Consider the following 23,160-nt stretch of genomic DNA (forward strand, 5'->3'; position numbering starts at 1 on the left):
CTTTAGTAACTTTAATTTCCAAAACAAAGCCTCTATCTGTTTAAATACGTACACGAAAACAATGCCCATCCGAGAAGAAAAGAGTATGATACAACAATACCAGCCGTTACTTTCATGAATCGTACATGGCATAGGCTCGCTGCAGCGTGTTTTCATCTAAAGCTATGAGCTTGAGACAACGCTGGAGCAGCTTTTTGTCGACCTGGAACTGCACACGACTCGCCAGATGCTGTCCTGCGACAAGCGACTTGATCACTTTCGCGATTTTGCGTTGCTTGTGGACATTGATGAGGGGCTCTAGATGCATCGACGGCGGAAGGGGGGCTAGGGAAGAGAAGACCTCGGGGTGTGCGGGTGTCTCGAAGTTGCCGGTCACAAGATCGATCCCAACAGCCTCATTGGGAGCTGTGGGATCAATCAAATCGGGGAGCTTGCTATACCGTCGCAGTTGAGCAAGATATACGCCTGAAAATATATCGTGAGCAACCATCACAAGGAACGGAAACGATGGCATACCGATAAATGGAACACACGCTGTAGGAACGGGCTTGCTCTCAGAGCCTGCCTTGCTCCGGTTGGTCCCTCCGCCGCTAGTGACAGACGCTGCGTGTGTGCTCGTATCCGCAGGTTTGTTGTCGGCAATGGACTCGATCGTGTTGCGCATGTATTTGAAGTCGTCGTCAGGGGTCGTCCAAACCTTGAGATCTTCGTAGATGCGCAGCTCGTACATCCCCACTCGGCTCCAGGAGCGCTTCATCGCCATCTGCGTCCATGGGTTCTCCAGCCCGGCCATGATGGCGACGAGCGTGTGGAAGCTGCTCAACTCGTAGGATTTCTGACGGTCAAGATGAGTCAAGGTCGCCAAATATAGAGCATTTCACGTACAATTGCAATCCGAATGAATTTACTGAAGAGGAGCGGGCGAGCTTCAGGGCGTGTCAGGATAATCTCCGAAATAACGAAATTCGCAACAAGATTGAACCGCCCGCGGATTGCAGCAAGCGCGGTGGTCTTCTCGGCGTTGCGACCCTCGGCTTTCCATCGTGCTCTATCCTTCAAATATTGAGCCCAATCTAGAATATTAACCCCTTCAGAAGACTTCCAGTCATCAAGCACCAGTTCCTCAAAGCGGAGACCGAGGAAAAGCTCGCGGTCGATCATCGCGAAGTGCTCCGCAAGTGCCTCGGCGCGTTGGAGGAGCACGAATGACTGATGGATGCGAGGAGCATTAGGGTTCACGTATTGGTTAGAATACTGCGGGGAACTCGACAGACTGAGACGGCTTTGTTGAATCTCCAACGGGACAACGTCATCGAGTGTGGATGAATGTGAGTGTGAATGTGAATGTGACTCTAACGAGTAGTCCATGGATGCCATAGTTACCGGTCTGGGAGGGATTGTATGTTGCTTGGCCATCGGAGTTGTCGCCATGTCCATGGGTGAAATCGAGCGTGTGGATTCTAGTCCTTCAGGTGACGAGGGTGGGATAGAGAGTCTGTCGCCATATCCCTGCAACCTAATGTCACCAGCACGCAGCGAAGAAGTCTCCTCATCATCGTCCTCCTCATCAGAGAGGAACCGAGGTGGCTCGTCTTCGTAATCCCCAGCAGCCATTCGTTCCTGAATTGCTCTTATCCAACCATCAACTTTCATCGCTTTCTCCTTCCGCTTCTTGGGATTGATTTGGCCCTCTAGTCGTTGCAACGCATCATCAACATCGCCACCTTCATCGACGCTGAGTGAATCAATCAATGCGTGTAGTTGCCACTGTTGTATGCCACCACCCAGTACGTGGTCTCCGCGCCCTGACGTGTCTGATGAAATGGACGCCACAGAGTCTCTGGTCATAACGCTGATCGATGAGACGGTGTCACGACGAACAAACTCAAAATCGCGTCTGAGGGGCAGTCGCCTCGCAGGTTGGCGGATTCCGGGATGAGCGGATGCATCACCGGCATGCTCATCGTCAGACGTGTCCGACAGATCAAGATCATCGATGGAGACGACGTCAAAGCCCCACGGCGTTGGACCGGAGGTGAATGTGGACGCGCCTGGCGCCAAAGGGCTCCCAAAAGAGTCCGTGGATGACGTCCGAAACGACAGTGCTCTTTCGGAAGGCGCAGAATCGAGTTCTGACGTTGAGGGCTGAGGAGATGGGCTTCGTTCCACAGGAGCCACTGGGACCTGCGTCGCGCCCGATTCCTCGGTTTCGACATCGAGTCCCGGGGGACTTTTGGGTTCTTCCTCGGGTTCATCTTGGTCGACTGGCGAAGAGATTGACACCGATGCTTCGTATGAGGGAGGGGAAGATGGTGCACCAGGATCAGGAGCAGCCTCTGGCTGACTTTCGACGACGGGCGTGTTCTCTTGGCTATCAGCGACCGGGGTGTTCTCTGGGCTGGTTATCACAGGAGGCTGTCTAGGACCAGGCTCGATCATCTTGAGATATTGCTCAACACCTCCATTGACCGTGAGTAAGTCTCGAGACGCCGTTAATTCCAGGTCAAAGGCAGACACATCCCCACATACTCCCAATGGAGCGCGCACCGTTGCTCTTGAATTGAGCACACGCTTCCATCGGCCAAGTCGGCCTATGGTTTTGACGATGACGCGGGAAAGCGCGCTGTGGTGTATGGGAAGAGTCGCAGGTGTTTGGACGAAGGGGCCGTCCGGCTCGGGTCCAGGGCCAGGAGCTCGTTTGGTTTGTTGAAGGATATGGAGCGAAGATAAAGGAATGGATGTTGGGCGGGAAGAGCTTACACCGTCAGACGAATCGGAGTTCTGGATGCCCGGAGCGTCAGCCGTATCAGCGACATCAGGAATAGCATCGTCGAGGAAGTCTAAGTCGACATCCGAGTCCTCGTCTTCTGGGCGTAGCTGTCGTGTGGCCTCGGCGAACTTCTCTCCCAGAACGTGCTCTGGCTTGGTAGCTTCAGGCTTTGGAGGGCGAGGCTGTGACGAAGGAGCGTGATTTGTGCGGGTATTTGCTTTCTTGCAGTCTTTCGCTACTCTGCGCAATTTGCGTACAATACTCTAAAGGATGTGTTTATGAATCTAGAGGGAAACCGACACAGCAAACAAGTTAACGCACCAGGCCGTCGGAATGCTGCTGCAAGGTCGGATCACGAACGAGGGTGTTAAGCCAGTTAGCAACCAAGAGCCTCAATTCTCGGTTAGGGGTAAAATCAACAACGAAGAAAGTCAGTAACCAATATCGTATAGCCACAAAGGTTCTGACGCGAACTATTCGCCGAACTCGCTCGTCTGTCGGCGAACTTGGTTGCGCTAGAGCCCAATGGAAACGACAAATCAAGAGATGGCAAAGGTCGACAGCGTTAATGTATGTCCGATAAGTCATGAAGAAGTCCAATAATTCGTCATAGTTCAGGTCGCTAGTCAATTGGGCAATCCATCTCTCAATGGTCGCCGCAACGAGGATTTTTGTCGTTGACCCGGGACGCGGCTTGCGTATTTCGGGTGCTTTGCCCTTTATAATGCTACGCTTTCGTGAAATCGTGGATGACCGAGCGGAAACAGATATATCCGTATAGCTCCCTTGAGAAACGGACACGTCGTCCCCGTCGTTTTCGACCTGCACCTCGCCCCAGATTACAAACCGTGGGTCGTCGCGTGGTGCAGCCGTGTCGTCAGAAGATAGGGACATCTTGATTACGGGACCTTCTTCTGACTCTGGCAGAAGCTTATCGAGGAGTGGTAAACCACGGTAGGTCTGCAAAACGTCGAAGACATCGGTAGAGTATCGTGTTCCAAAGGATGGCGTAAACTCGGACGATATGTCAAGAGAGGGCAACGATGGCCGTATTCGTATTGCTGATGGTGGCCGCTTCTCTTCAGGTGTCTCGGGGGACTTAGGCTCATCGTCTGTTGTCATCGTCCGCCCGTCCATTTGGCGAGCCGTCATCACCGACTCAAACGACTGCATCTCGCGCAACAACCGCGGGGTCGGCAAGTAACTCGGTGGTTTTCTAGACGGAGAGTCAAACGATACCTCTGGTCCAAAAGGATATGCAAGGAGTAACGGAAACCTGTGCGAGCCTTCTGAGCTGGGGGTGGATTCAGTGCTTGTTGAAGGGAGAGACCACCCCATCAGGCTGCTGAAGATGTCCCCGTGCGAAGAGGAGGTGTCTATGATCAGTGGCCGTGGCAAATCTGCCGCCGTGACGCTCTGCGAGTGTGCGCGTGCCGACACCCCATTAGAGGTTGACGATGTACCCCCGTACATGTCGGGAATAGATCGAGTCTTCCTAAGCTTGCGGCCTGACGATGTGTGCGGTCGTGGGGGCTGCGTTGCGCCAGCGAGTTTGAGAACCGTAGGAGGTATAAATGTATGTACGCTCATGCGTGAACGTCTCTTTGGGCGGGGAGCCTGAAGTGAGTCGCTAGACGAGAGCCGTTCCTCGATCTCTGCTGCTGCTGCACCAGGGGCTGTGAGGTCCCGGTGGCTACCATCCAGTTCATTTCCCATTCGACTAGTGGTCAGATAGCCACTCACCCAACTCGATACATCTGCTTCCCATGCTGATTCACGAACGCAGTGATTGCGTATGGCGAGCGAACGTTCAGGCCTACCCCATACTGTTGATCATAGCGTCTCTTCAACTCCCGTGCAGCTGGCCCTGAAGAAGTCTCTACAAAGCTGCCGTCGGCTAGGAGAAGTCAGCTTCTAGTGGGTGATGTGTATAGACAGTGTGAGACATACTAGCAATGGAAATATCTGCCGATGCTATTTCTGAAGGCAAGGGGTCGTTCTCATCGTGGTCATTAATGATATCGTGTAGCGTAAATGAAGCCTGTGGCTTGCTGAGGACTGGTGCGGGTATCGGTAGGTGGAACGTGCTAGGGGGGTTCACAGGTGGACTCCCTGAGGCCGAGCCTGGAGCAGCAACGTCGGCTACGGGTATAGGAATCGCTTGAGGCGTGTCTGGGCGTGAGTTGTCGTCTTGGTCGGATTGAGCCATGAGGCCTTGAGAGCGCGATTATCTCGATAACAGTCGAAGCAGTACAGTTGTGGATGTGAACCCGCGCCACTCCCCTGAAGCTGGTTCAAGCTTGGGGCTGGAAACGGATGGAAGTGGATTAGATAGCAAGCAAAGCCGGGTCCCAGCGGCGTCGGAATCTTACTGCATCCCTTTATTGTTTTGCAGGAAAGACATTAAGAAAGGCCCACAGGGTACAATACAGTCGCGTGACCGTCACAGTCACACGTCACGTGTACCGTCGCGACAGTCGCGAATCGCTTGAACTTGTACCACCACCTCTGCTTTTTGTTCTGATTTCTCCATGTCGATAGTATCCATCAGAGTGCGTACTCTGATATCTACCAAAATTCCCAGTCACTAATTCCCCTCGCCACAGAACGTTGAATTTATCAATAATCCTGCTCGTTTCTTGGACGAGTATCAGTTCCGCGTGACGTTCGATTGTATTGCCCCGTTAACAGATGGTGGGCATGCGGACCAATGATGCCCGAGTATCCCTTGACCTTCTTCTTCAGATCTGGAGTGGAAACTCATCTATGTCTCATCGCCCGACCACGAAGAACTGGATCAAGAACTCGACGACTGCCTAGTAGGACCAGTGCCCTCAGGCGTTAACTCCTTCGTTTTCTCTGGAGCACCACCCGAACCCTCAAAAATTCCCACGGAAGACGTGCTGGGTGTAGCGGCTCTTATCCTCACCGCCTCGTACAAAGACCAAGAGTTCGTTCGCGTGGGATACTATCAAAATACCGAATACGATAACGAAGAAATGAAAGAGAACCCACCTAAAAACATCGTCTTTGAGCGACTAGTACGGGATATCAGCCAGAAGCCTCGTGTAACCCGCTTCCAGATCAAATGGTGCGTGCTTCTCAAACCCACATCCATGAGATAGTGTCTCACCTTGGGCCACAGGGATGTTTCACCTCCCCAACTAGGCCAGGTCGCAGCCGGTGCCGCCACTTCTGCTGCTGTTCCATCAGCCAACGACTTAGATGACGATGCATCTGATGAAGTGGAGGCTAAATCAAAGCCGAACGGGTTGTCCGAGTCATAACATTCGTAGGCTTAGCCATCATCCGTGTAGTATGTAGCTGATGTCTTGAGTGTGTGTGTAATTTTATTGTCAGATCAGTCTTAATGATTATACCTGGCTTTTGAGCTGCTCCTCAACCCTCGTCATTTCCTGACACCCGTTGAGTTGTCATCGTCCATCGGGTACAATTATTACTGATGTAGCTCGACCTTCTAGGTTCTGAGGTCCTTCACCCACATCAAGGCATGAATCTATCGTGAGCATAGTAAACCGTGTCGTTACCACTGTTTACGCGGAACCCTGCTTCTGGGTATCCATAAAAGAACTTTACAGCACCCCGATCGCACGCGACAGTCGCCATGTTTTTCTGACTGGGGTTGTTGATTATGTAGGTTACCGGTGGATATTCATCCATATGGCAGCTGGTAAACGATGTTGAACATCAGCGATGTCTATGTTCTTTTCATCTATTCATTCGATGCCGTCGTCACCATGGGTATCACATTTGAATGTGAATGGCTGTCTAGGTCTACGGTAATCAAGCTTCGGTCAAGCGCCCGACATGAAACTGTGTCCGAATTTCCTACAGCACTGGGACAAGTATTTTGCGGCGATAATAAGGGACATCCCGAAAGCCATCGCTTTGTCCAGAATACGACTAGAAGTTTACTGACAATTCCATGGTTCAGTTAGTTCACGCGGAGAGTGAACTTCCTTGATTTTCAAGCCCAGATAACCCCCGCCGCGAGAGTAGCCACTCCGAGACAGCTTCAGCCGGGTTCTGAGGAAGAGCTCTCTCTCAGTACGGACCCTTTTTGTGGGCATCTCACGGAAACAGGACGTATTAATGTGTCTGCTTCGAACTGGGTGCCGGACGGGTTAATATTGATGATCCCGTTGTCTCAGCGTTGTCTAGACACATTAACGCCGGCATGTACCGTGGCACACTGGCTACGGATCCGGGCAGTTGAACCTGACACACAACTTGTAAACAAACCTGTGCCGCTCTCAAAAGGGTAACACTCCTCCAGCTCCCTTTCTCCTGCTTCTCATCCTCGAATTTATCCCTTTCATCGTGTACCTCCAAATTGCTTTGGGGCATGTCCCAAACAACGAGTGCATTGGGGGATTTATCACAAAGGGCCCCCCGATTAGCCGCGGACCTAAGTTCGCTCAAATCATTCCTCGAGGCTTCCCAGACTCTCCTCTCCATAATCCGAACCCTCACGTCCTCAGAAATTCAGAGAGATTCTAAGAAGGTTTGACGACCCCTTTATACTCAACTGAAGTCCCGACTAATCATATGTCGGCCATCCAGATAATCGCTTTGACAGAGGTAAGTTCGTAGATAAATACACGAGGCGCCTCCGTATATACTATCACACGATGGTGCTCATTGATATTTCGATCCAGGTGGCGCGCTCGACTCTACGGGCCGCTGGCATCCAGTTATATTCGTTTTCTAGCTGCTCGCCGAGCCGTGCCCCGTTCAAGAACCTATACTTTGATCTGCTGCGGGAATTGTCTTCTCACCGCTATTTACTAACTAACGACTCGTCACTCAAGGGTATATTTAATGACCCCATTTTCAGCAGCGGAGATACTGATTGGCTACATGTAGCTCGACTCAACAAATTGCTTCTCCCGCTTTCTGGTGACTTCATCATAGAACGCAATATAGTCAGCGCCAAGCGAAGATTCTCTGTGGGCAGCATGGCTACCGGCCACTCCTCTGCAATGCCTCCACGACTGGCGTACAAGGGAAAATATTCATCCGTTGAGGAAAATACAATCGACAACTCATCAAACCTCATGCCACGTAGGTCGAGGCCTCAGAATTTGGCCATAACGACCAATAGCTAATTAATTGTTCAGCCCCAGATGCCTTCCCACCCAGTCGCCTTCGAAAGGAAACTTCTCGCGGCCAAATGGTGAGGGGCTTCCTCCCGTTGAACATAACCAAGGGTCGCCCTCGGATGTATCAAATCAGGGCTCAGACGAATGACGATAGCGACAGCAGCAGTGACAGCGATGAAGAACAGCAGGAAGACGATATACCTGTGAATGTCACGCCGTCGCTTAGACCACGGCCATATCGATTCGGGATTTTCTGTACCCCGAACAGATCGATGCATCAGCAAGGGGAGCCTTACCAGCGTCCCGAGCGGGTTGGGCGATCACGAACCGTCAGACCAATTCGAATCGAGTAGATTAGCCTTTATCTCGCCATGAGGTTCCAAATCCACGATTAGCGGTCTGGTTGCTGGAGCGCGATGCTTTGCAGGGTTGCGCATGGCACGACGAACATACTCGGCGTTTCCTGTATTAGTATGAGGTCTGACCGACAATAATACCCAAATTCTAGTTCACTGGTTTATATTCATTGAAACAACATCCCTTCCGCCGATCTGAACGAAGCTACAAACTCCCCGTGCTGTCCGTCTGGTTTAATCGGTGAACATACCGCCTTCCGTCTCGGGCGGGGCTGACACTGCCTCTTGATGGCTTCCGCCGCTACGGTGATTCCCTCGCAACTTTTCCAATTCCATTTTCCAGCTCTTCAATTTGTGCACGAACGTATCCTCCTCAGCTGATCCGCCGACTGCCTGTCCTTCATTCTCTAGCATATCAACGACTTCACCAATCGCCTGGTCTAACTTCTGCAAGGCGGATCTGATAAGGAATGGATTGCCTGTAAATTGGTCGTTTCCGACGATTGGTTCCCGTGCGGGCGGCGCTATATTTACCTCTTAGTTTCAGCGATATCATTCCACGCAGCGACCGTTACTGACCTGGGCTAGGGTCGGACTTGGGAAAGACCTAGGTGACGGGCGGGTTCCTTTAATTATATTGTCAGGGAAGTAAAGTATGTTTGGTACCTGTCCGGGGTTCTCTCTCGTTGGAGACGGCGGCAACCCGTTTGTGGCGGACTCAGGAAACTTTGCGTCGGCTTGTGCATCATAAGCATCTATGTCGTTATATACACGGAAGAGAGGGACAATTCACCTTCTCCTAAAGACATGGCTGTGTGATGGTCCTGGTTTTACTGGATATCTTGGAAAGCGGACGATCATGGTTTATAAGGTCAAGAGGATGTCCCATGACGTATGAAATTTGGAGCGATTTGGCGCAGGCGGATAGCGTCCATAGCATGCACCTACTTTCAGACTATACGGCGCCGGTCGCTGAATATGTTGTAGAAATAACATGCGGCCGATTTGCTCACCCAAGGAAAAGCGGGAATTTAGGAATTCCCCACTAAGTTCAGAGCGGCTGGGCCCGAATTTGTTTGTCTGCAAGCGCGGTACTAAATGTGAGATGGGCTTCTGCTTTGCGGCCTAGCGTGGCAGCTGTGTAACGTCCGAAATCCAGGCCTAGATGGCGATTGCGTCGAACGTCCGCTGTACTGGCAGAAGTTTGATGATGCAGTTGATCGTACTTACTACTCTTGGCACGAAAGTCTCTCACCGGAAAACTCCCACGCAATGGCAGGACTCAGACTATGTTCCAAGTGATAGATGCCAAGTATGACATACAGTTTACAGGCGTTTGCCATTATATACAGTGCTCCAGCAGCACGTTTCTTGTTTTTGATTCACTTCGTTATTTATCCCAGGAAATCGGTTTCGCCTTTCTTAATCATCGCATCCAAAGCTCCTTCAATGGGCGTATCGCCACCAACAAGATCAATAGCGAGGCCAGCAGCGTCTTCGCGGTCGACCAGCAAAGCGAGGACTTGGGCAACATCATCTCGCTATGAAGGTATATAAAGGGTCAGAGGCATAAACACAGCTAGGCGACGAAGACCTACGGATATGGTCGGGCTGAGATGTGTTCTACCAATGGACGCCGTGCCTTTCCCTGGCTCGTCAGTCAATCCGCCAGGGCGGAGGATCGTCCATTTGAATTCGTCCCGCTTAACGAGGTTCTTGTCTGCCTCGTACTTCCACTTCATGTAAGTTCCGATCACTTTACGCATGCGTTCCGAAAGTGCGATGTCTTCCTCGTTCTATTATAGATGTCATTAGCTCGATGAATGCAGACTGACGACCGTATTCGGGGGACATACATAATGGGCCGGAATCTTGTCTGGGTTCCGAACATCTATGGCAGATACCAACAGGAGCCTCGGCACCTTCCCATTTATAGCCTCGATGGCATCGAACACCTTAACTGCGCCCTTGTAGTCCACTTTCTCAGTGCGCTCCGCGCCGCCTTTCCCGCCTGCGCCTGCGGACCACACAACAACGTCCGCTGCCGCGTCTTTGAACGCTTGGGTAAAGGCGGATTGGGAGTCGTCTTCAATGGAAAGTACCACAGGTATCGCAGAAACTTTCTCGATATCCTCTGCTTGGGCTGGGTCTCGAATGATAGAGGTGACGGTGTGTTTGGAAGATAGCAGCTTCGCGAGGCGAAGGCCAACCTACATACCGAAAGATCACCATCAGCACCGCATCACAAATGTCGGCAAACTGAGACTAACCTTGCCATGTCCGCCAACAATTACTACGTTCTTAGACATTGTAATTGGTGCGGTCCACAGTCGTAGCAGGATGAATGATGATCGTCCGTGCGTATGATCAGTCAGCCTCGCATGGCGTCATGATTTGGCATGGGCTTCTGCGTCAAGCACTGACCTTGGAAGTAAAGAATCGACCAATAGGGGAACGAACACGTAAGTAGTCAGTTGTCTTCGGCCTAGCTGAAATCTAGCTACAAGTAGTAGCTACTGGGCTTGAGGATTTCCATCGTTTATCGTTTATATCAGTGTGCATGATACGGATACAAATGAGCGAAAGGACGAATAAAGTGTAGGTAGTATATCGACCGTCGTGGATTAGCTACAGAAGGAAGGATACAAAAGTCATTCAGCGGCGGCCGTCCGGAAAAACAGAAATACCTGGTCAGTCGTCGTCGTCGTCGTCCACCACTGCCGCCGCCGCACTGCCTGTCAACCATCATCACGAATATCCTCTCATTCGAGCCCGGGCATCTCATAATCCATCGGCACGTCCTTCCGCTCCAGCCACGCCGCATCCTCCGTGCCCAAATCCACGCCCTTCCCGCAATCCAGACGCCTCCTACTCGGCAATTCCTTCAGCTCGACCATGCCACCCTCGCGCCAGGGTCCTGGCAGGTAAGAAGACGTCGACGGGGCATGGGGCCATCCGCTGCCCCTCACAACGGCGTAGTGCTCCCCATGCCACCCCACGAAATCCAGGGTCTGCACATGGATAGCCATGCTCCTGACGGACGACTGCCATATCTCCGTCTGCATGAGGTATTCCTTCTCAGACATGAGGTTCGGCTTCGGGCGGCGTTTAGAGGTTGCCTGGAAGTGCAGGAAGGAGAGGTTGGGGAAGGACTTGAACATCGAGGCATATTCGTCCTACGGTAACGATCCGTCAGGCAGATGATTCGCAATCACGCTGTAATATAAGAGAACACGAACCATTGGTTGCTCAGAGACGGCCGTTGAGAGCGTGATAGCACACATCTCCTCCGGTAACGATGATGCGAGCAACTTGACGACCTGCGCGTTCAGCGTTGCGATCCTGACACCTAGCACCCTCAGCCCCTTCAGATCGGGCAGTACACCCGCGACCAACTCCCACGGACAGTTCCCCAGATCCAATCTCCTCAACCTCTGCCTTCGCCTCAGAAACTGCGTGACGCTCTGGAAGAGGCCTAAGTTATCATCGTGGCCAATTAAGACGAATCGGAAGGCTTCTAGGTGGGGGAGGAACGTGTGTTGGCCGTCGATGATGTGGTCGCTCCCAAAGACGACCGAAGCGGAGGACGGTTCTTCGAATGTACCGTGGAGAGTGAGGCTTTGGAGATTGTGTGCGTGCGCTATGCGTGCGAGAACAATGTGCGAGATGCGGGTGTCGACGAGGTCGAGATGTGTGAGGTTCTTGATGGTGACTGACTGGAACGCGCTGTCCCAGGAGTGGTGCCGCTCTAGGTACGCACCGAGTACAAGGTGCTTTAGTGTGCGTTCGTTCTGGTCAAGAACTGTGCGAACTTCCCCCATGTCGGCAAACCCATCGTCATCCTCAGCGCGAAGGGTGAATTTGCGGAGATTACGGAAAGCTGACACGCCCACCGCGTCGAAGTGCCAGCCGCTAAGAGGATTGTTCAGCGGGTGATCGTCTATCGCTGGAGAGGAACAAACATTAGACCGAGACTCTGTAGATGAGAGTGGCTTTGCAGAACGGCCTGCACCATGTCTGCCCTCATTTCGGGATAGCCTATCCATTCAAAGTCTTCTAGTGCTTTGAACTCGGGAAGCGCAGTGCGAAAGATGCCTACGAAGGATAAGCAAGCCATACGAAGTATCGTGGAGGGTCGCTCACGGGCCATAAGGTCCAACATATCCCCTTCTTCATACGCCCAATGCAGCCTCAGCGACTTCACCCTGCTAGCAAACACTGGGTCGGCCTTCACGCGATCGAAGATGTCCAACCCTCGATTGAGGTTCTCCTGGTCTTCGCCAAAATAGAGGTCGAGCGTGCGGAATATTATCCGCACAGCAATGTTGCGGTGGAATGCAGAGACGAACAGCCATGTTCGCAGGTGGTGCCGCGGTATATGTCGCGCGATCGTTTCCCATACTTCTGGCGGTGCACGTTGCGAAGCCGGTTCGCTCTGGAAGTGTATCTGCAGCACACGAAATTGGTTGTACGGTACGTAGAATAAATGGCACAAATAGTACCAGCTTGTCCCTCCGAATTTGAGACTGTATCTCCCGGTTTAAGGGGTCTAGTTTGTACGCGGCTTGGAAGTCTGTAGTTGTTAGCTAGCGAAGCGCAAGAAGTACGCATCTGCACACCTTGCTGCGCTTTGATTAACAGCTTTTCCCCTGTTGCTTTCCTGGCATTCCCCCGTGCGAGCAGTGCCTTTGCAACATCTTCGTTTGGTAGGTTGGGTGTCCGTAGATAGACTTCCAGGTAGTTCTCGACCTCGGAGCCATACCTGCAAATTGAAGGGTAAATAAATCGAAAGGACCCCTACGTGTGCACGCACTCGCCGGCCTCTATCATGGCCAGTGACATGTCGAGAAGGAAGTTGGCTTTGCGTGCTGGTGGCAAAGTGTGTATTGCATCAAATACGGTCGAGGTGAGCTCGTCCTGGTGCGTTGAGGACATGAGGGAACGATTTGTGAGAGGCATGGTGGGCTTTTGGACATGAGAAGTCTCGGTTACGGTCGTGAACCAGCAATTCGGATATCTGGAGACTGTAGAACCAAGTTTGGACCAAGACGCATGGATCGATCACAACCCAATTGAGTAGAGTATTCCCACAGTGCACGAGACTTAGAACGCTTCAGGGGACTCCTATTGAGTAGGAATCGACAATTTCGAATGCTGATGCTGATCTGTCTGGACATGCGTGTCACATCCGCCAAATTGACCTCGGTTGAGATATGCGACAGTAGATAAGCTAATACTAAGGAGTCGGAGTCGGAAGCTGGGAGGTTGGGCGGGACGAGACGATATTCATGATGGACGAGCCTGGAAATCAGCACCATGTCAAAGTTGAATGGACTGACAGGCGATCGGCACCACAACAGGGATTAGCACAAGCAACGTCGGTCGTCGCAATGTCTTTTATGTTGCTTATTTGGATTGTGAAGATCTGACTAGTAGAAAGCTGTTTTCGTGCACTGTGGTTAGCACTGAGCGCCGCATGTATTGGGTGATACAATTCATCATATTACACGAAATAGATAGAGCGACACAACAGGTGAAATACTTTTCTAGCGGCTGGCATGCAGAGCCCCGAGGTAAAACGAAGGAGAGAACGAAGAGCACTACGTCGTGGGCATCCTATTTCTCAGGTAAACAGCTAATTGGATAATGATCAACAAGGGAGAACGGAAGATACGAAGGAGCGTACCTGACACCATAGCATGATCACGCTCATACGGCTCCAGTGTGACTTGTTCCAACGGTTTCAGCTGCTGCTCTTTGAGGTTCTCTAATTCTCGCGCAAACACGACCTCGGGGGGCATAGTTGAATCGATACAACTAGCTTTTATCGAGATGACGATGTGGCCACCGTCTTTTAGGAAACTGTGGGCATTGACACCGACAATACGGGCTTGATCGGGCTGGGCAACGTCAGCGAAGATCACATCGACTGTCGACAGCAGCATGCGATATTTGTTTGGCATGCGAGCATCTTCGACGATGGCTGTTCAAGGGCTGGCTGAGTATCAACGCAGATGCATGAGTCGGGAGGTACGCACGTATAACATTTGTTCGCTTTTTTGCCATGTTGATAAGATCTCTCCCCGACCGAGGCGAGAATTCAACGGCGTAAACAACGCCTTCCTACGAAGCGTCAACAAGCGTGAAGGAAGATAAGACGAGGGAAAAGGCTTACCGGTCCAACAAGGTCTGCTACATGGCTCACACTCGTGCCGCTAGCAGCGCCAAGGTACAACACTTTCGCACCGGGCTTGATGAAAATATGATCCAAACCCCCCAAAATACCGGCAGCCAACTTGGAACGGAAAGGATTCCACACTCGGTATTCGACTTTCGTATCGTCGACGCCCCCCTCTACCGATATTCTCTTTTCACCGTAGACAGATTCTCCGGGGACGAGATTTTTGGTGACCAGCATGTGTTCCTTGCCTTTGGCAATGAAGACGCCTTCGTGTTTATGGGGTTCGACGATGGTTCTCGCACCACCCCTGGCTCCTCCCCGACCGCCGCGACCGCCTCTACCACCGCCTCTACCACCGGGCGCACCTCTGCCTCCTCGGCCACCTCTAGAAGGCACACCTCCACCCCGTACACCTCCGCCTAGATATGAGGAATTATGTGAAGAAAACGAACAGGTATACTGCAGATAGACTTACCTCGTCCTCCTCCCCGTCCACCCCGTCCACCAAACCCGCCACGGTCTCCACCACCTCTTCCACCACCTCGTCCACCACCACCTCTTCCACCAAAACCGCCACGGCCTCCCGATGCTCCTAGTTCCCGATAAACAAGCAGCCCCTTCTAAAGGTCAATCATCTTTTGGACATACCGAATGCCATTGTTTTCGAGAGGTTTAGCGAAGTCTGATCTTTGTGCCCTTTGCGAGTTCGATCTGCTCAAAAAGATGAAGTTGGTGAAAATTGGCGGACTCTGAAGAGATTGTCGATTCCCCATACGGACACTCCGTGACACACTCATCACGCACGTCACACGTGAGAATAAACGAGTCAAGTTCTTGAAGTCACTACTGTACTGAACGTTTCGATATTGACTCTCCTCAAGAGTCCGGGTCTGTGGATGGACCAGTTGGTCACAGTTGCAGCAGATATGCGAACGAGGATTCTTCTTCACTTTCTTTTGACTTTCCTTGGCTACCGTGGGGCGACAAATCAAATCAACATCTTCATGAAGCTCAGGCCTGTGTCCACAAATTCTAGGCGTTTAGACGAATGTGAGTTGTTCCAGAGTCGGTAGTGCTAGTAAACTTTCATCCTTTCGTCGGCACACATGCAAGGGGACTGGCCAGCAACCTCTCAGGAACTTACGTCTAACCCTTACCCGCTCGTTCGGCACTTGTACAGGTGATCAGGCCTCAGGCTTCTAGTCGATGGCACGTAGTAGCTCCGCAAGGTCGCAGCGCTCTCCATCCAATGATACTTACGCCACGCGGCTCGTACAAGGCTCCCCGTACCGCTCTGATGCCGTCAAATTCTCCACATCGCCGATATTAGTCCGTCACCTCGAAGCTGGAGGTGTTCTGCAAGCCTCCATCAGACCGCAATGACTATTTATGCACGCGCTCCGGAGATGGGGTTGCTTCGGGACTATTTCTTCTTTATGGTGGTCCTGTTATTTAAACAGATGTATTTGCCCCCTTCTACAGCCAGGAAAGATGCTTTCGCCTCTCACTGGCGTTCTGCTAGCGTTCTTTGCCGCTGTCCGAACAGTCCATGCTATCGGGCAGAGCAGCTGTGTCTCTTTCCAGTCGTCCTCGTCGTCATTCCCGGTGGTTCAAGGACAGAAAGCTTCCCCTGTGGTCCTTTCTTCCGATGACTGGCCAGGCGTTCAGCAGGCGGCGTCCGACTTTGTGTCCGACATCCAGAAAGTCACTGGTATAAAACCATCATTATCTAACGTCACCGCCTCTACATTGCGAGGGTTGCCGATTGTTATTGGAACATTGGGCAAGTCGTCGTTGATCAACCAAATTGTCAACAACACAAATCTGGACGTGTCCTCCGTTGCTGGGAAATGGGAGGCGTTCATGACGAGGGTAGTCGTAAACCCACTACCCGGCGTTGACCGCGCATATGTCATGATCGGTGCCGACAAACGGGGTACCATTTACGCTATATACGATCATTCTGAGCAGATTGGTAAGTAGGTGGAATCTTCATCGTGAAGTCTTACGCATGCTATTATTAGGTGTATCCCCGTGGTATTGGTATGTTCTAACCGATCAGAGTTATAATTGTGTAGTTCGTCAACTGACGAGACCAGGTGGGCAGACGTCCCGACTACAAAACACTCCGACGTCTTCGTGACTCCAGGTGGATGCTCGCACGGAAGCCCGACTGTTAAATATAGAGGCATCTTCCTGAATGACGAACAGCCTGCCTTGCAGAACTGGGCGGCTGAAAAGTTTACCAACGGGACAGGTGCTAAACTCACCGGCTCGCCGTTCAACCATCTGTTCTACACAAAATTGTACGTGGAAAACGAAAATGGAGTTTATGCGGTTTAACTTATTTGGCGCGTGAAGGTTTGAGCTTCTTCTAAGATTGAAGGCGAATTATTTGTGGCCAGGTGCGTCATTGTTAGCTTAGCTATAGGGTACACAACCCTAAGCTAACTTGTACAGCGATATGGTCAAGGTAAGCGGGTCGGTTCTATCCTTTAAGAATTCTACTGATCTCTTCAACTAGTGCATTCGCAATCGACGATCCTGTAAATCAGCCGCTCGCCGATTGGTGCGGAGTGGTAATGGGTACTAGGTATAGTCACAGAAATACTTCAGCTCTAAATCGATCTCATTTCAAGTGTAGTCACCAGGAACCCATGATGCGATCATCACCGATCGAGTTCAACCTGTTTGAAACCGGTCCTTGGGATTATAACACCAACTCCGAAGTTATCCGGCAGTACTTCCTCGAGGGAGCGCAACGAGCGAAGAACTTCGAGTCCGTATTCACCGTCGGAATGCGTGGTGCTGGTGATGGTTGGTACTCGCAGTGTTCGTTGTGCTTGATGTCTGACGGGCTTTTAGAACCACTCTCGGAAGATACAAATATTGCTCTGCTACAGCGAATCGTGTCCGACCAGCGTGACATCCTTATGGAAGTTTTCAACGGCACAGATATCACGACTGTCCCCCAGGTCTGGGCTCTTTGTGCGTAGTAGCTACCTGCTACTATCAGTGACTCTTCTAACGATTACCACAGACAAAGAGGTTGAGGGTTACTACGAAGATGGTATGCGAGTTCCTGATGACATAACTCTACTATGGTCGGACGATAAGTCAGTTCTCTCCCATGTATGTCCTCTCCAAGGCCATGTCCACTAACAGTAACAAACAGCTGGGGAAATATCAGACGGTTCCCTATTGAAAGCGAACGTAACAGAACTGGTGGCGCAGGAGTATACTATCACGTATGTTGCCACCTTCCTTTCCATTCGGACACTAATGGGGATCCCATCAGTTTGACTATGTATGTTGGGAATTGGCTACTAATCTGGAGCCATGCTTGACAAGTCCTTTAGGTCGGCGACCCCCGAGACTACAAATGGATAACGGTACGAGATCGTTCGTCTTTGTTGCGATCGACGACCTAATCACTATTTGCAGACAAATCAAATTTCTAAGGTCTATGAACAAATGTCCATTGCTGTCGATCGTGAAGCTACTAGAATTTGGATCGTTAACGTCGGCGACCTTAAACCATATGAACGAGAAACGGAATTCTTCATCAACATGGCATGGAACTCGACGCGATGGAACCCCAATAATCTGGACACCTTTGTCACAAGCTGGGCCCAACGTGAATTCGATCTTTCGGCCAGCGATGCCGGAAAGGTGAACGAGATTGTAGCCAATCTGACACGTTTCAACGCACGCAGGAAGCACGAACTGCTTAGCCCCACTACTTACAGCCTGATTGATTATCGCGAGTACGTCCCGCGTTTGTAGCGAAATACTATTAGGCTGATTTGTCAAAGGGCCGAGAGCGTCATCGACAGCTGGAAGCGGCTACGTGATGCATCCACAGCCGTGTACGACAGCCTCCCCTCTGCGATGAAGCCCGCGTTTTTCCAGATGGTCCAGCACCCCGTCGTAGCGAGCGACATTGTAGGAAGGATGCTGATCTCTGCTGGTCAAAATAACATGAGAGCCTCGCAAGCCAGGCTCAGCACTAATAGCCTCGCGGATCAAGTCGAAGACCTCTTTATGCAGGACTTTGATTTGGAAACGCAATATCATTCTCTACTTGATGGTATGCTAGATTGTTACGCGTCAATCATGTTACGATCTCACTGTGTAAACAGGCAAATGGGATCAGTGAGTCTTCGTTATCTGCTGTCGATTGCGGCTTGATCATGGAACCATGCAACGTCAGTATGATGGACCAAACCCGTTAGTCGCGCTATTGAATCTCATATGCCAACTTCTGACTCGTTGGTAGATCTCGGATACTATTACTGGCAGCAACCCATGGCGAATACGTGAGTGAGTATAATATCTTCGTAACCACCATAACAAAATGGCTCTTGCGGTAGTATGCCCGCTATCACAAAGGTGCAGCCGAAGAAGCAAGCACTCGCAGGCCCCATGAGGATTGTCCCTGAAGGCACCTTAGGCGCATGGTATGTATCCGACAAGTTCCAAGCAAAGATCATTGCCCTGATCTTATGCAGGCCAGGCGACAATCCAAATCAATGCAGTCAAGGGTTCAACTGCGGTCCTCCGAGTGTCTCGTTGGACTCAAATGATCCATTCGGCAACCGTTACATCGACATTGGTGCAGGTGGACCCACTCCCTTTACTTTCACGGCGACGAGTAACGTGTCCTGGCTGCAACTGAGCCCCTCGCAAGGGTCCATCTCGCCAGACTCTCCTGAGCAGAGGGTCTTTGTCAGCGTCAAGAACTGGAACTCAATAAGTGCTGGCAAGAGTGCGGCTGTAATCTCGTTCAAGGCGACGCCACAGGGCCAACCCTCCTCGACCGTGACTGTAAATGTCGCGGCAACGCGCAACGACGTCCCTAGCGGTTTCAAAGGTAAGTGGAAACAATTTGGATTGGAGTTTTAATCCATTATCGTCGATCTATCGTCGTTGCAGGCTTCGTGGAAGGTAGTGGCGTCATTTCTATGGAAGCAGCACATGCTTCGAGAAATACCACTGTTTCTGGTATAACTTGGACGGAACTTGTAGGATATGGCCGAACTCTGTCCGCCGTGACGCCAATGCCGAGGTTCGGAGACAACAACGGCGGAAATTTCACGGCAGGAAGCGGTCCATCATTGTGAGCCCTTTCTCTCGTCTCGGCGACAACAAAGCGACTAAATTTAATACACTTAGGGAATATGACTTTGTTAACTTCAACACGATAGGAGGCGGGCTCAACGTGACCACATTAGTGTCCCCTTCTCTCAATGCGAACGGACTAGACAGACCGTTGGGGGTGGCCGTGCAGATCGACAACCTAAATCCTCAAACAAAATACTTCATACCCCCTGCTGTTCCAGGTGCCCTGCCATCCGAATGGAACGCGTTCGTTGCAAATTCCATTGTCCCAGTCCAGACCTCGTTTACTGGGCTACAGCCTGGAACGCACACCCTGAGGGTCAGCACGTCACTGCCACATACCTCTCAGAAGCGACTAAATTCATTTATCGTAGATTTGGATGATAGAACCAGCTGTCGTGGTCCAGAAGATCTTCATTGGTGAGCTGCTTCTCCGTCGATGTTGCTAGGGGCGATCATTGATTTTCGTTTTGCGACGTCAAGACGCCGGCGGCCTTCGACCCAGTTACTTAGGTCCACCAGAGAGCGTCAGAGTTTGATGAGAAATCAGGTATTAGGAATTTCGTGTTACCACTCGTGTGTTATCACGTTATTTGCTCGATGCGAGAGGTGATCGATATTTCTACTCTATTGTACAAACAACAGTCGACTACGTATGCATGCCTTCTTAACAAGTAACTTTCTTGTAGCTACCTTCATTTCAAGTTCCTTGGACTTCCTTCCTTCTGGACAGCACAGCCATCAATGGACCACACTTCGCCGTAAAATAATCCTCTATATGTTCTTCCCAGCTCCCTATATCCCCAGATGGCATCACGTCGAATGTGTGAACGAGGGAGCAGACGACCGCTCTAAGAACCATCAGCGCCAAAGATTTACCCACACACGAAGCTGGCCCATGAGAGAATGTTATAAGAGCGGCAGCGTTGAGGACGAAGGGGTCGTTTTGGGAGATGCTCGGAGGGTACGCTCTGTCTCCCTCAGGCAGCCAGCGATCAGGCCAGAAGGCATCTGGAAGCGGAGAAAAGCAACGAGGGTCTCGGTGCAATGAATACGCAGGAACCAAGACTTGAGTTCCTTCGGGAACAAAGCTAATGATTGATTGATGGCTACATAAATATAGCACTGACAGAGGGATGGTATACGTACAAGGAACGGATCATCTTTCCACCTGTACCAGGCAGAACGGACCGTTGAGCGCCGCCTAAGAGAGCAGGGAATAATCGTAAAGTTTCGTTGCTAGTGACACTTCTTCAGGGATGATTCGAAAAGGGTCTGTATGAAAACTTACATGCACGCGTTGAGGTACTGCATGGAAGCCATGGTCCCAAGGTTGGTAGGAAGTTCATCGGTGGGAAAGGCGACATCTATCTCCTGCTGCAATCGTTTGTAGGCAACATCGTTGGACAAAAGACAATACCACATTGCAGACAGGGTGGCTGTGGTTGTGTCGGATCCTGCTATCATCGCCAGGCCCGCATCGGATGCCACAAGGGCGAGTGGACGCTGAACAGACTGAACGCCCTGTTCGTCGTTCTGGTTCATGGGGGATTAAATGAGCAGCATTGAAATAAATGGATCAACATACGAGATAGTGGAAAATATCCTTTGCCCGTTCCGTGTCTTCTAGGCGTCTTAAGGCGCTTGATCGTGCATATTGCTTCATACGGTCATATGCAGTGATTCTAAGCCATCGTAGTATGGGAATTGCCCATGGTATCTGACCGGTAATCGCAGACGATCTAACCTAGTCTCAACCGTGCGGGCGAGGGATTCCAGCTGTCAAGCGCACCTTACGCCATCTTCAAGTATTCCACGGACCCCCTGGGCGTCCATCCCACTCTCCAAAATTCGATATGGCTGACCGAACCTGACATGTCATCGAAGCCAACGGTAAGTTCTAGACGCAAACCCAGAGTACAGATAAGACACTGACACTATGTCCCCCATGAAATCCAAACTGAGTGACATTGTAAACGCACGCCACCGGAAGCATATGATAGGGTCAGGCTTACGCAAAATATCCCATCCACATCGTCATATCCACGATCTGATTGGTGCGAGCATCGAGGGCTTCCGTCAAGCGTTCAATATTGCCTAACAGAGGCTTTTCGTACCCTTGGAGTGCGATTCGACTGAATGCTCGGTTCCAAGGTTTACGTCGTTTCGAGTGTTCTCTGGGTTCTCGTACGGCAACCAAGGGAGGGTGCGAGCCTGCGTCCGCGCGGTAGTCCCAAACTACAAGTGTAAGATGTCTAATGGGTGCTAACTTCCATCGACAGTGATATTCTACTCACAAGGTCCCTTAGGCAAGCCATCATGACCAAGAATTGGTGCGACAGCGTCAACATGCCGAATTGACAACTCGTTCGGCCCTAATCACAGTCAGGTCCGAATGTGTGAGAACCTGTTTAATCAAACCTATCCGTACGACGTCGCCATATTTATCATGAAGAGCGCGGTAGAATTGATATTGCTTTCCCTTCGAAGTCACCCACGCGACCGTAAATTTCGTCAGCTTAGCGCACGCAGGTCCAGGGAAGGCGGCGAGAGGGTGGAAAGGAGATAGGCGGTAAGCGGCAGTAAAGCACGCCAGGAGGATGTTATGTGTCACTATGAGGATGAGGATGGTGTGGGTATAGTTACACCTGGAGAATATTGGATGCTGAGCCACTATGTTGGAGACCAGCACGGGTACGCCCAGAAGGAGCGCTGTCACGGTTCCAACGGAATTGGGTTCATAACGCTTGAAGACCCAATATGATAACTTTCGACGGTAAGTCGAACAACGATACGATCGGACGACTGCACTTACGAGATTCAAAGCAACCCCCAAAACTGGTGCAAAGGAGCTAGAAAGTTGACCCATTAATGGCATGGAAGGGTGTTGGAAAATCAGTCAGACTTAGATTGTACGAAGCTTTATAGGACCACGGATACATCCACGGTAAGCGATTCCTTGGATCGAAGAACATGGAGCGAACTTAGCTCAAAATAACAAGTCTGACAACCTTCACCAAGCTTTCCGGGCTACAGGCCGAGGGACCTTGGATTACTGAAGCCGCGCTTCATGTGCCCCAGTGGGGGAAATCAAACCTTACATACGAAGTCTTGGATACATTGAAGACAAGATGAGAAGCATCCGTCAATGAGCTTCTGTGCAGCTTGTGGAGTGGTTGTTCTGAGGCTCGGTGTCATGGCCGAAGATCATGAAATGAGGTTAATGAAAGGTCCTTCTCTAGCTACGAAAGATGCGAATATCAATATATGCTTCGGCGGGGAAGAGATTCAGTGCCCGAAACAACTTACTTCCTCAGTCAGCGTCTGGCCAACTTCGTCGGTAAAATCACCGATACTGGACATGTGAGTGGGGACAGGTGGGTGAAATGTTTGGAACAAGTTCGGCGACCCGTTGGCCGAGAGAAGAAACGAGGGTGACTTGCCGAAGAATGAAATCGATACAGAAAGTAGATTTCGGACAAAGTAGTTCCCTTCAGGCCTGTTCATCTGAGGTTTGTAAATGAGATTCTTCCAGGAAGCCATCGATGGATATATCGGAACATTGTCACTACTCTGGTGAGAACGACTGGGGAGACTGCCATCTTATCT

The 23,160-nt window shown here is 51.0% G+C and overlaps 9 protein-coding genes across 9 annotated transcripts; 3 read left to right on the plus strand and 6 right to left on the minus strand.

The window, feature by feature from the left end:
• Nucleotides 1-112: 112 nt before the first annotated feature.
• On the minus strand, nucleotides 113-4,979 carry PC9H_011491 (uncharacterized protein; the record flags this gene model as incomplete). The annotated part of the gene is made up of 6 exons (XM_036780975.1): nucleotides 113-465; nucleotides 517-835; nucleotides 886-3,033; nucleotides 3,092-4,463; nucleotides 4,514-4,667; nucleotides 4,721-4,979. The coding sequence occupies 6 exons, from the start codon at nucleotides 4,977-4,979 to the stop codon at nucleotides 113-115; spliced, it is 4,605 nt and encodes a 1,534-aa protein (XP_036626830.1).
• A 322-nt stretch (nucleotides 4,980-5,301) lies between these two features.
• On the plus strand, nucleotides 5,302-6,057 carry ASF1 (Histone chaperone asf1; the record flags this gene model as incomplete). Its single annotated transcript, XM_036780976.1, has 4 exons — nucleotides 5,302-5,322; nucleotides 5,377-5,464; nucleotides 5,516-5,861; nucleotides 5,916-6,057. 4 exons carry the CDS (start codon nucleotides 5,302-5,304, stop codon nucleotides 6,055-6,057), a joined length of 597 nt encoding a protein of 198 aa, XP_036626831.1.
• A 1,282-nt stretch (nucleotides 6,058-7,339) lies between these two features.
• Nucleotides 7,340-8,246, plus strand: PC9H_011493 (uncharacterized protein; the record flags this gene model as incomplete). Its single annotated transcript, XM_036780977.1, has 4 exons — nucleotides 7,340-7,372; nucleotides 7,450-7,603; nucleotides 7,658-7,855; nucleotides 7,912-8,246. 4 exons carry the CDS (start codon nucleotides 7,340-7,342, stop codon nucleotides 8,244-8,246), a joined length of 720 nt encoding a protein of 239 aa, XP_036626832.1.
• A 237-nt stretch (nucleotides 8,247-8,483) lies between these two features.
• Nucleotides 8,484-9,058, minus strand: PC9H_011494 (uncharacterized protein; the record flags this gene model as incomplete). The annotated part of the gene is made up of 4 exons (XM_036780978.1): nucleotides 8,484-8,773; nucleotides 8,829-8,856; nucleotides 8,916-8,986; nucleotides 9,043-9,058. 4 exons carry the CDS (start codon nucleotides 9,056-9,058, stop codon nucleotides 8,484-8,486), a joined length of 405 nt encoding a protein of 134 aa, XP_036626833.1.
• A 585-nt stretch (nucleotides 9,059-9,643) lies between these two features.
• On the minus strand, nucleotides 9,644-10,558 carry PC9H_011495 (uncharacterized protein; the record flags this gene model as incomplete). Its single annotated transcript, XM_036780979.1, has 4 exons — nucleotides 9,644-9,790; nucleotides 9,848-10,045; nucleotides 10,106-10,459; nucleotides 10,520-10,558. 4 exons carry the CDS (start codon nucleotides 10,556-10,558, stop codon nucleotides 9,644-9,646), a joined length of 738 nt encoding a protein of 245 aa, XP_036626834.1.
• Nucleotides 10,559-11,011: 453 nt separating this feature from the next.
• PC9H_011496 (uncharacterized protein) lies at nucleotides 11,012-13,208 on the minus strand (the record flags this gene model as incomplete). Its single annotated transcript, XM_036780980.1, has 7 exons — nucleotides 11,012-11,425; nucleotides 11,489-12,161; nucleotides 12,212-12,344; nucleotides 12,393-12,696; nucleotides 12,752-12,822; nucleotides 12,869-13,011; nucleotides 13,063-13,208. 7 exons carry the CDS (start codon nucleotides 13,206-13,208, stop codon nucleotides 11,012-11,014), a joined length of 1,884 nt encoding a protein of 627 aa, XP_036626835.1.
• A 641-nt stretch (nucleotides 13,209-13,849) lies between these two features.
• Nucleotides 13,850-15,088, minus strand: NOP1 (Small subunit processome complex component; the record flags this gene model as incomplete). Its single annotated transcript, XM_036780981.1, has 6 exons — nucleotides 13,850-13,884; nucleotides 13,936-14,232; nucleotides 14,288-14,372; nucleotides 14,425-14,849; nucleotides 14,906-15,022; nucleotides 15,079-15,088. The coding sequence occupies 6 exons, from the start codon at nucleotides 15,086-15,088 to the stop codon at nucleotides 13,850-13,852; spliced, it is 969 nt and encodes a 322-aa protein (XP_036626836.1).
• Nucleotides 15,089-15,921: 833 nt separating this feature from the next.
• Nucleotides 15,922-20,090, plus strand: PC9H_011498 (uncharacterized protein; the record flags this gene model as incomplete). Its single annotated transcript, XM_036780982.1, has 22 exons — nucleotides 15,922-16,405; nucleotides 16,455-16,473; nucleotides 16,530-16,736; nucleotides 16,792-16,835; nucleotides 16,891-16,903; nucleotides 16,955-17,023; nucleotides 17,075-17,247; nucleotides 17,296-17,418; nucleotides 17,471-17,546; nucleotides 17,606-17,678; nucleotides 17,729-17,737; nucleotides 17,790-17,822; nucleotides 17,875-18,197; nucleotides 18,246-18,520; nucleotides 18,573-18,585; nucleotides 18,666-18,749; nucleotides 18,804-18,890; nucleotides 18,942-19,303; nucleotides 19,366-19,549; nucleotides 19,606-19,870; nucleotides 19,926-19,971; nucleotides 20,035-20,090. 22 exons carry the CDS (start codon nucleotides 15,922-15,924, stop codon nucleotides 20,088-20,090), a joined length of 3,018 nt encoding a protein of 1,005 aa, XP_036626837.1.
• Nucleotides 20,091-20,251: 161 nt separating this feature from the next.
• On the minus strand, nucleotides 20,252-22,429 carry PC9H_011499 (uncharacterized protein; the record flags this gene model as incomplete). Its single annotated transcript, XM_036780983.1, has 9 exons — nucleotides 20,252-20,642; nucleotides 20,701-20,790; nucleotides 20,843-21,087; nucleotides 21,140-21,293; nucleotides 21,344-21,421; nucleotides 21,488-21,511; nucleotides 21,567-21,789; nucleotides 21,849-21,926; nucleotides 21,973-22,429. The coding sequence occupies 9 exons, from the start codon at nucleotides 22,427-22,429 to the stop codon at nucleotides 20,252-20,254; spliced, it is 1,740 nt and encodes a 579-aa protein (XP_036626838.1).
• Nucleotides 22,430-23,160: the final 731 nt, after the last annotated feature.

The sequence above is a fragment of the Pleurotus ostreatus genome (assembly GCF_014466165.1).
Source record: "Pleurotus ostreatus strain PC9 chromosome Unknown scaffold_9, whole genome shotgun sequence".
Classification (NCBI taxonomy): Eukaryota; Fungi; Basidiomycota; class Agaricomycetes; order Agaricales; family Pleurotaceae; genus Pleurotus; species Pleurotus ostreatus.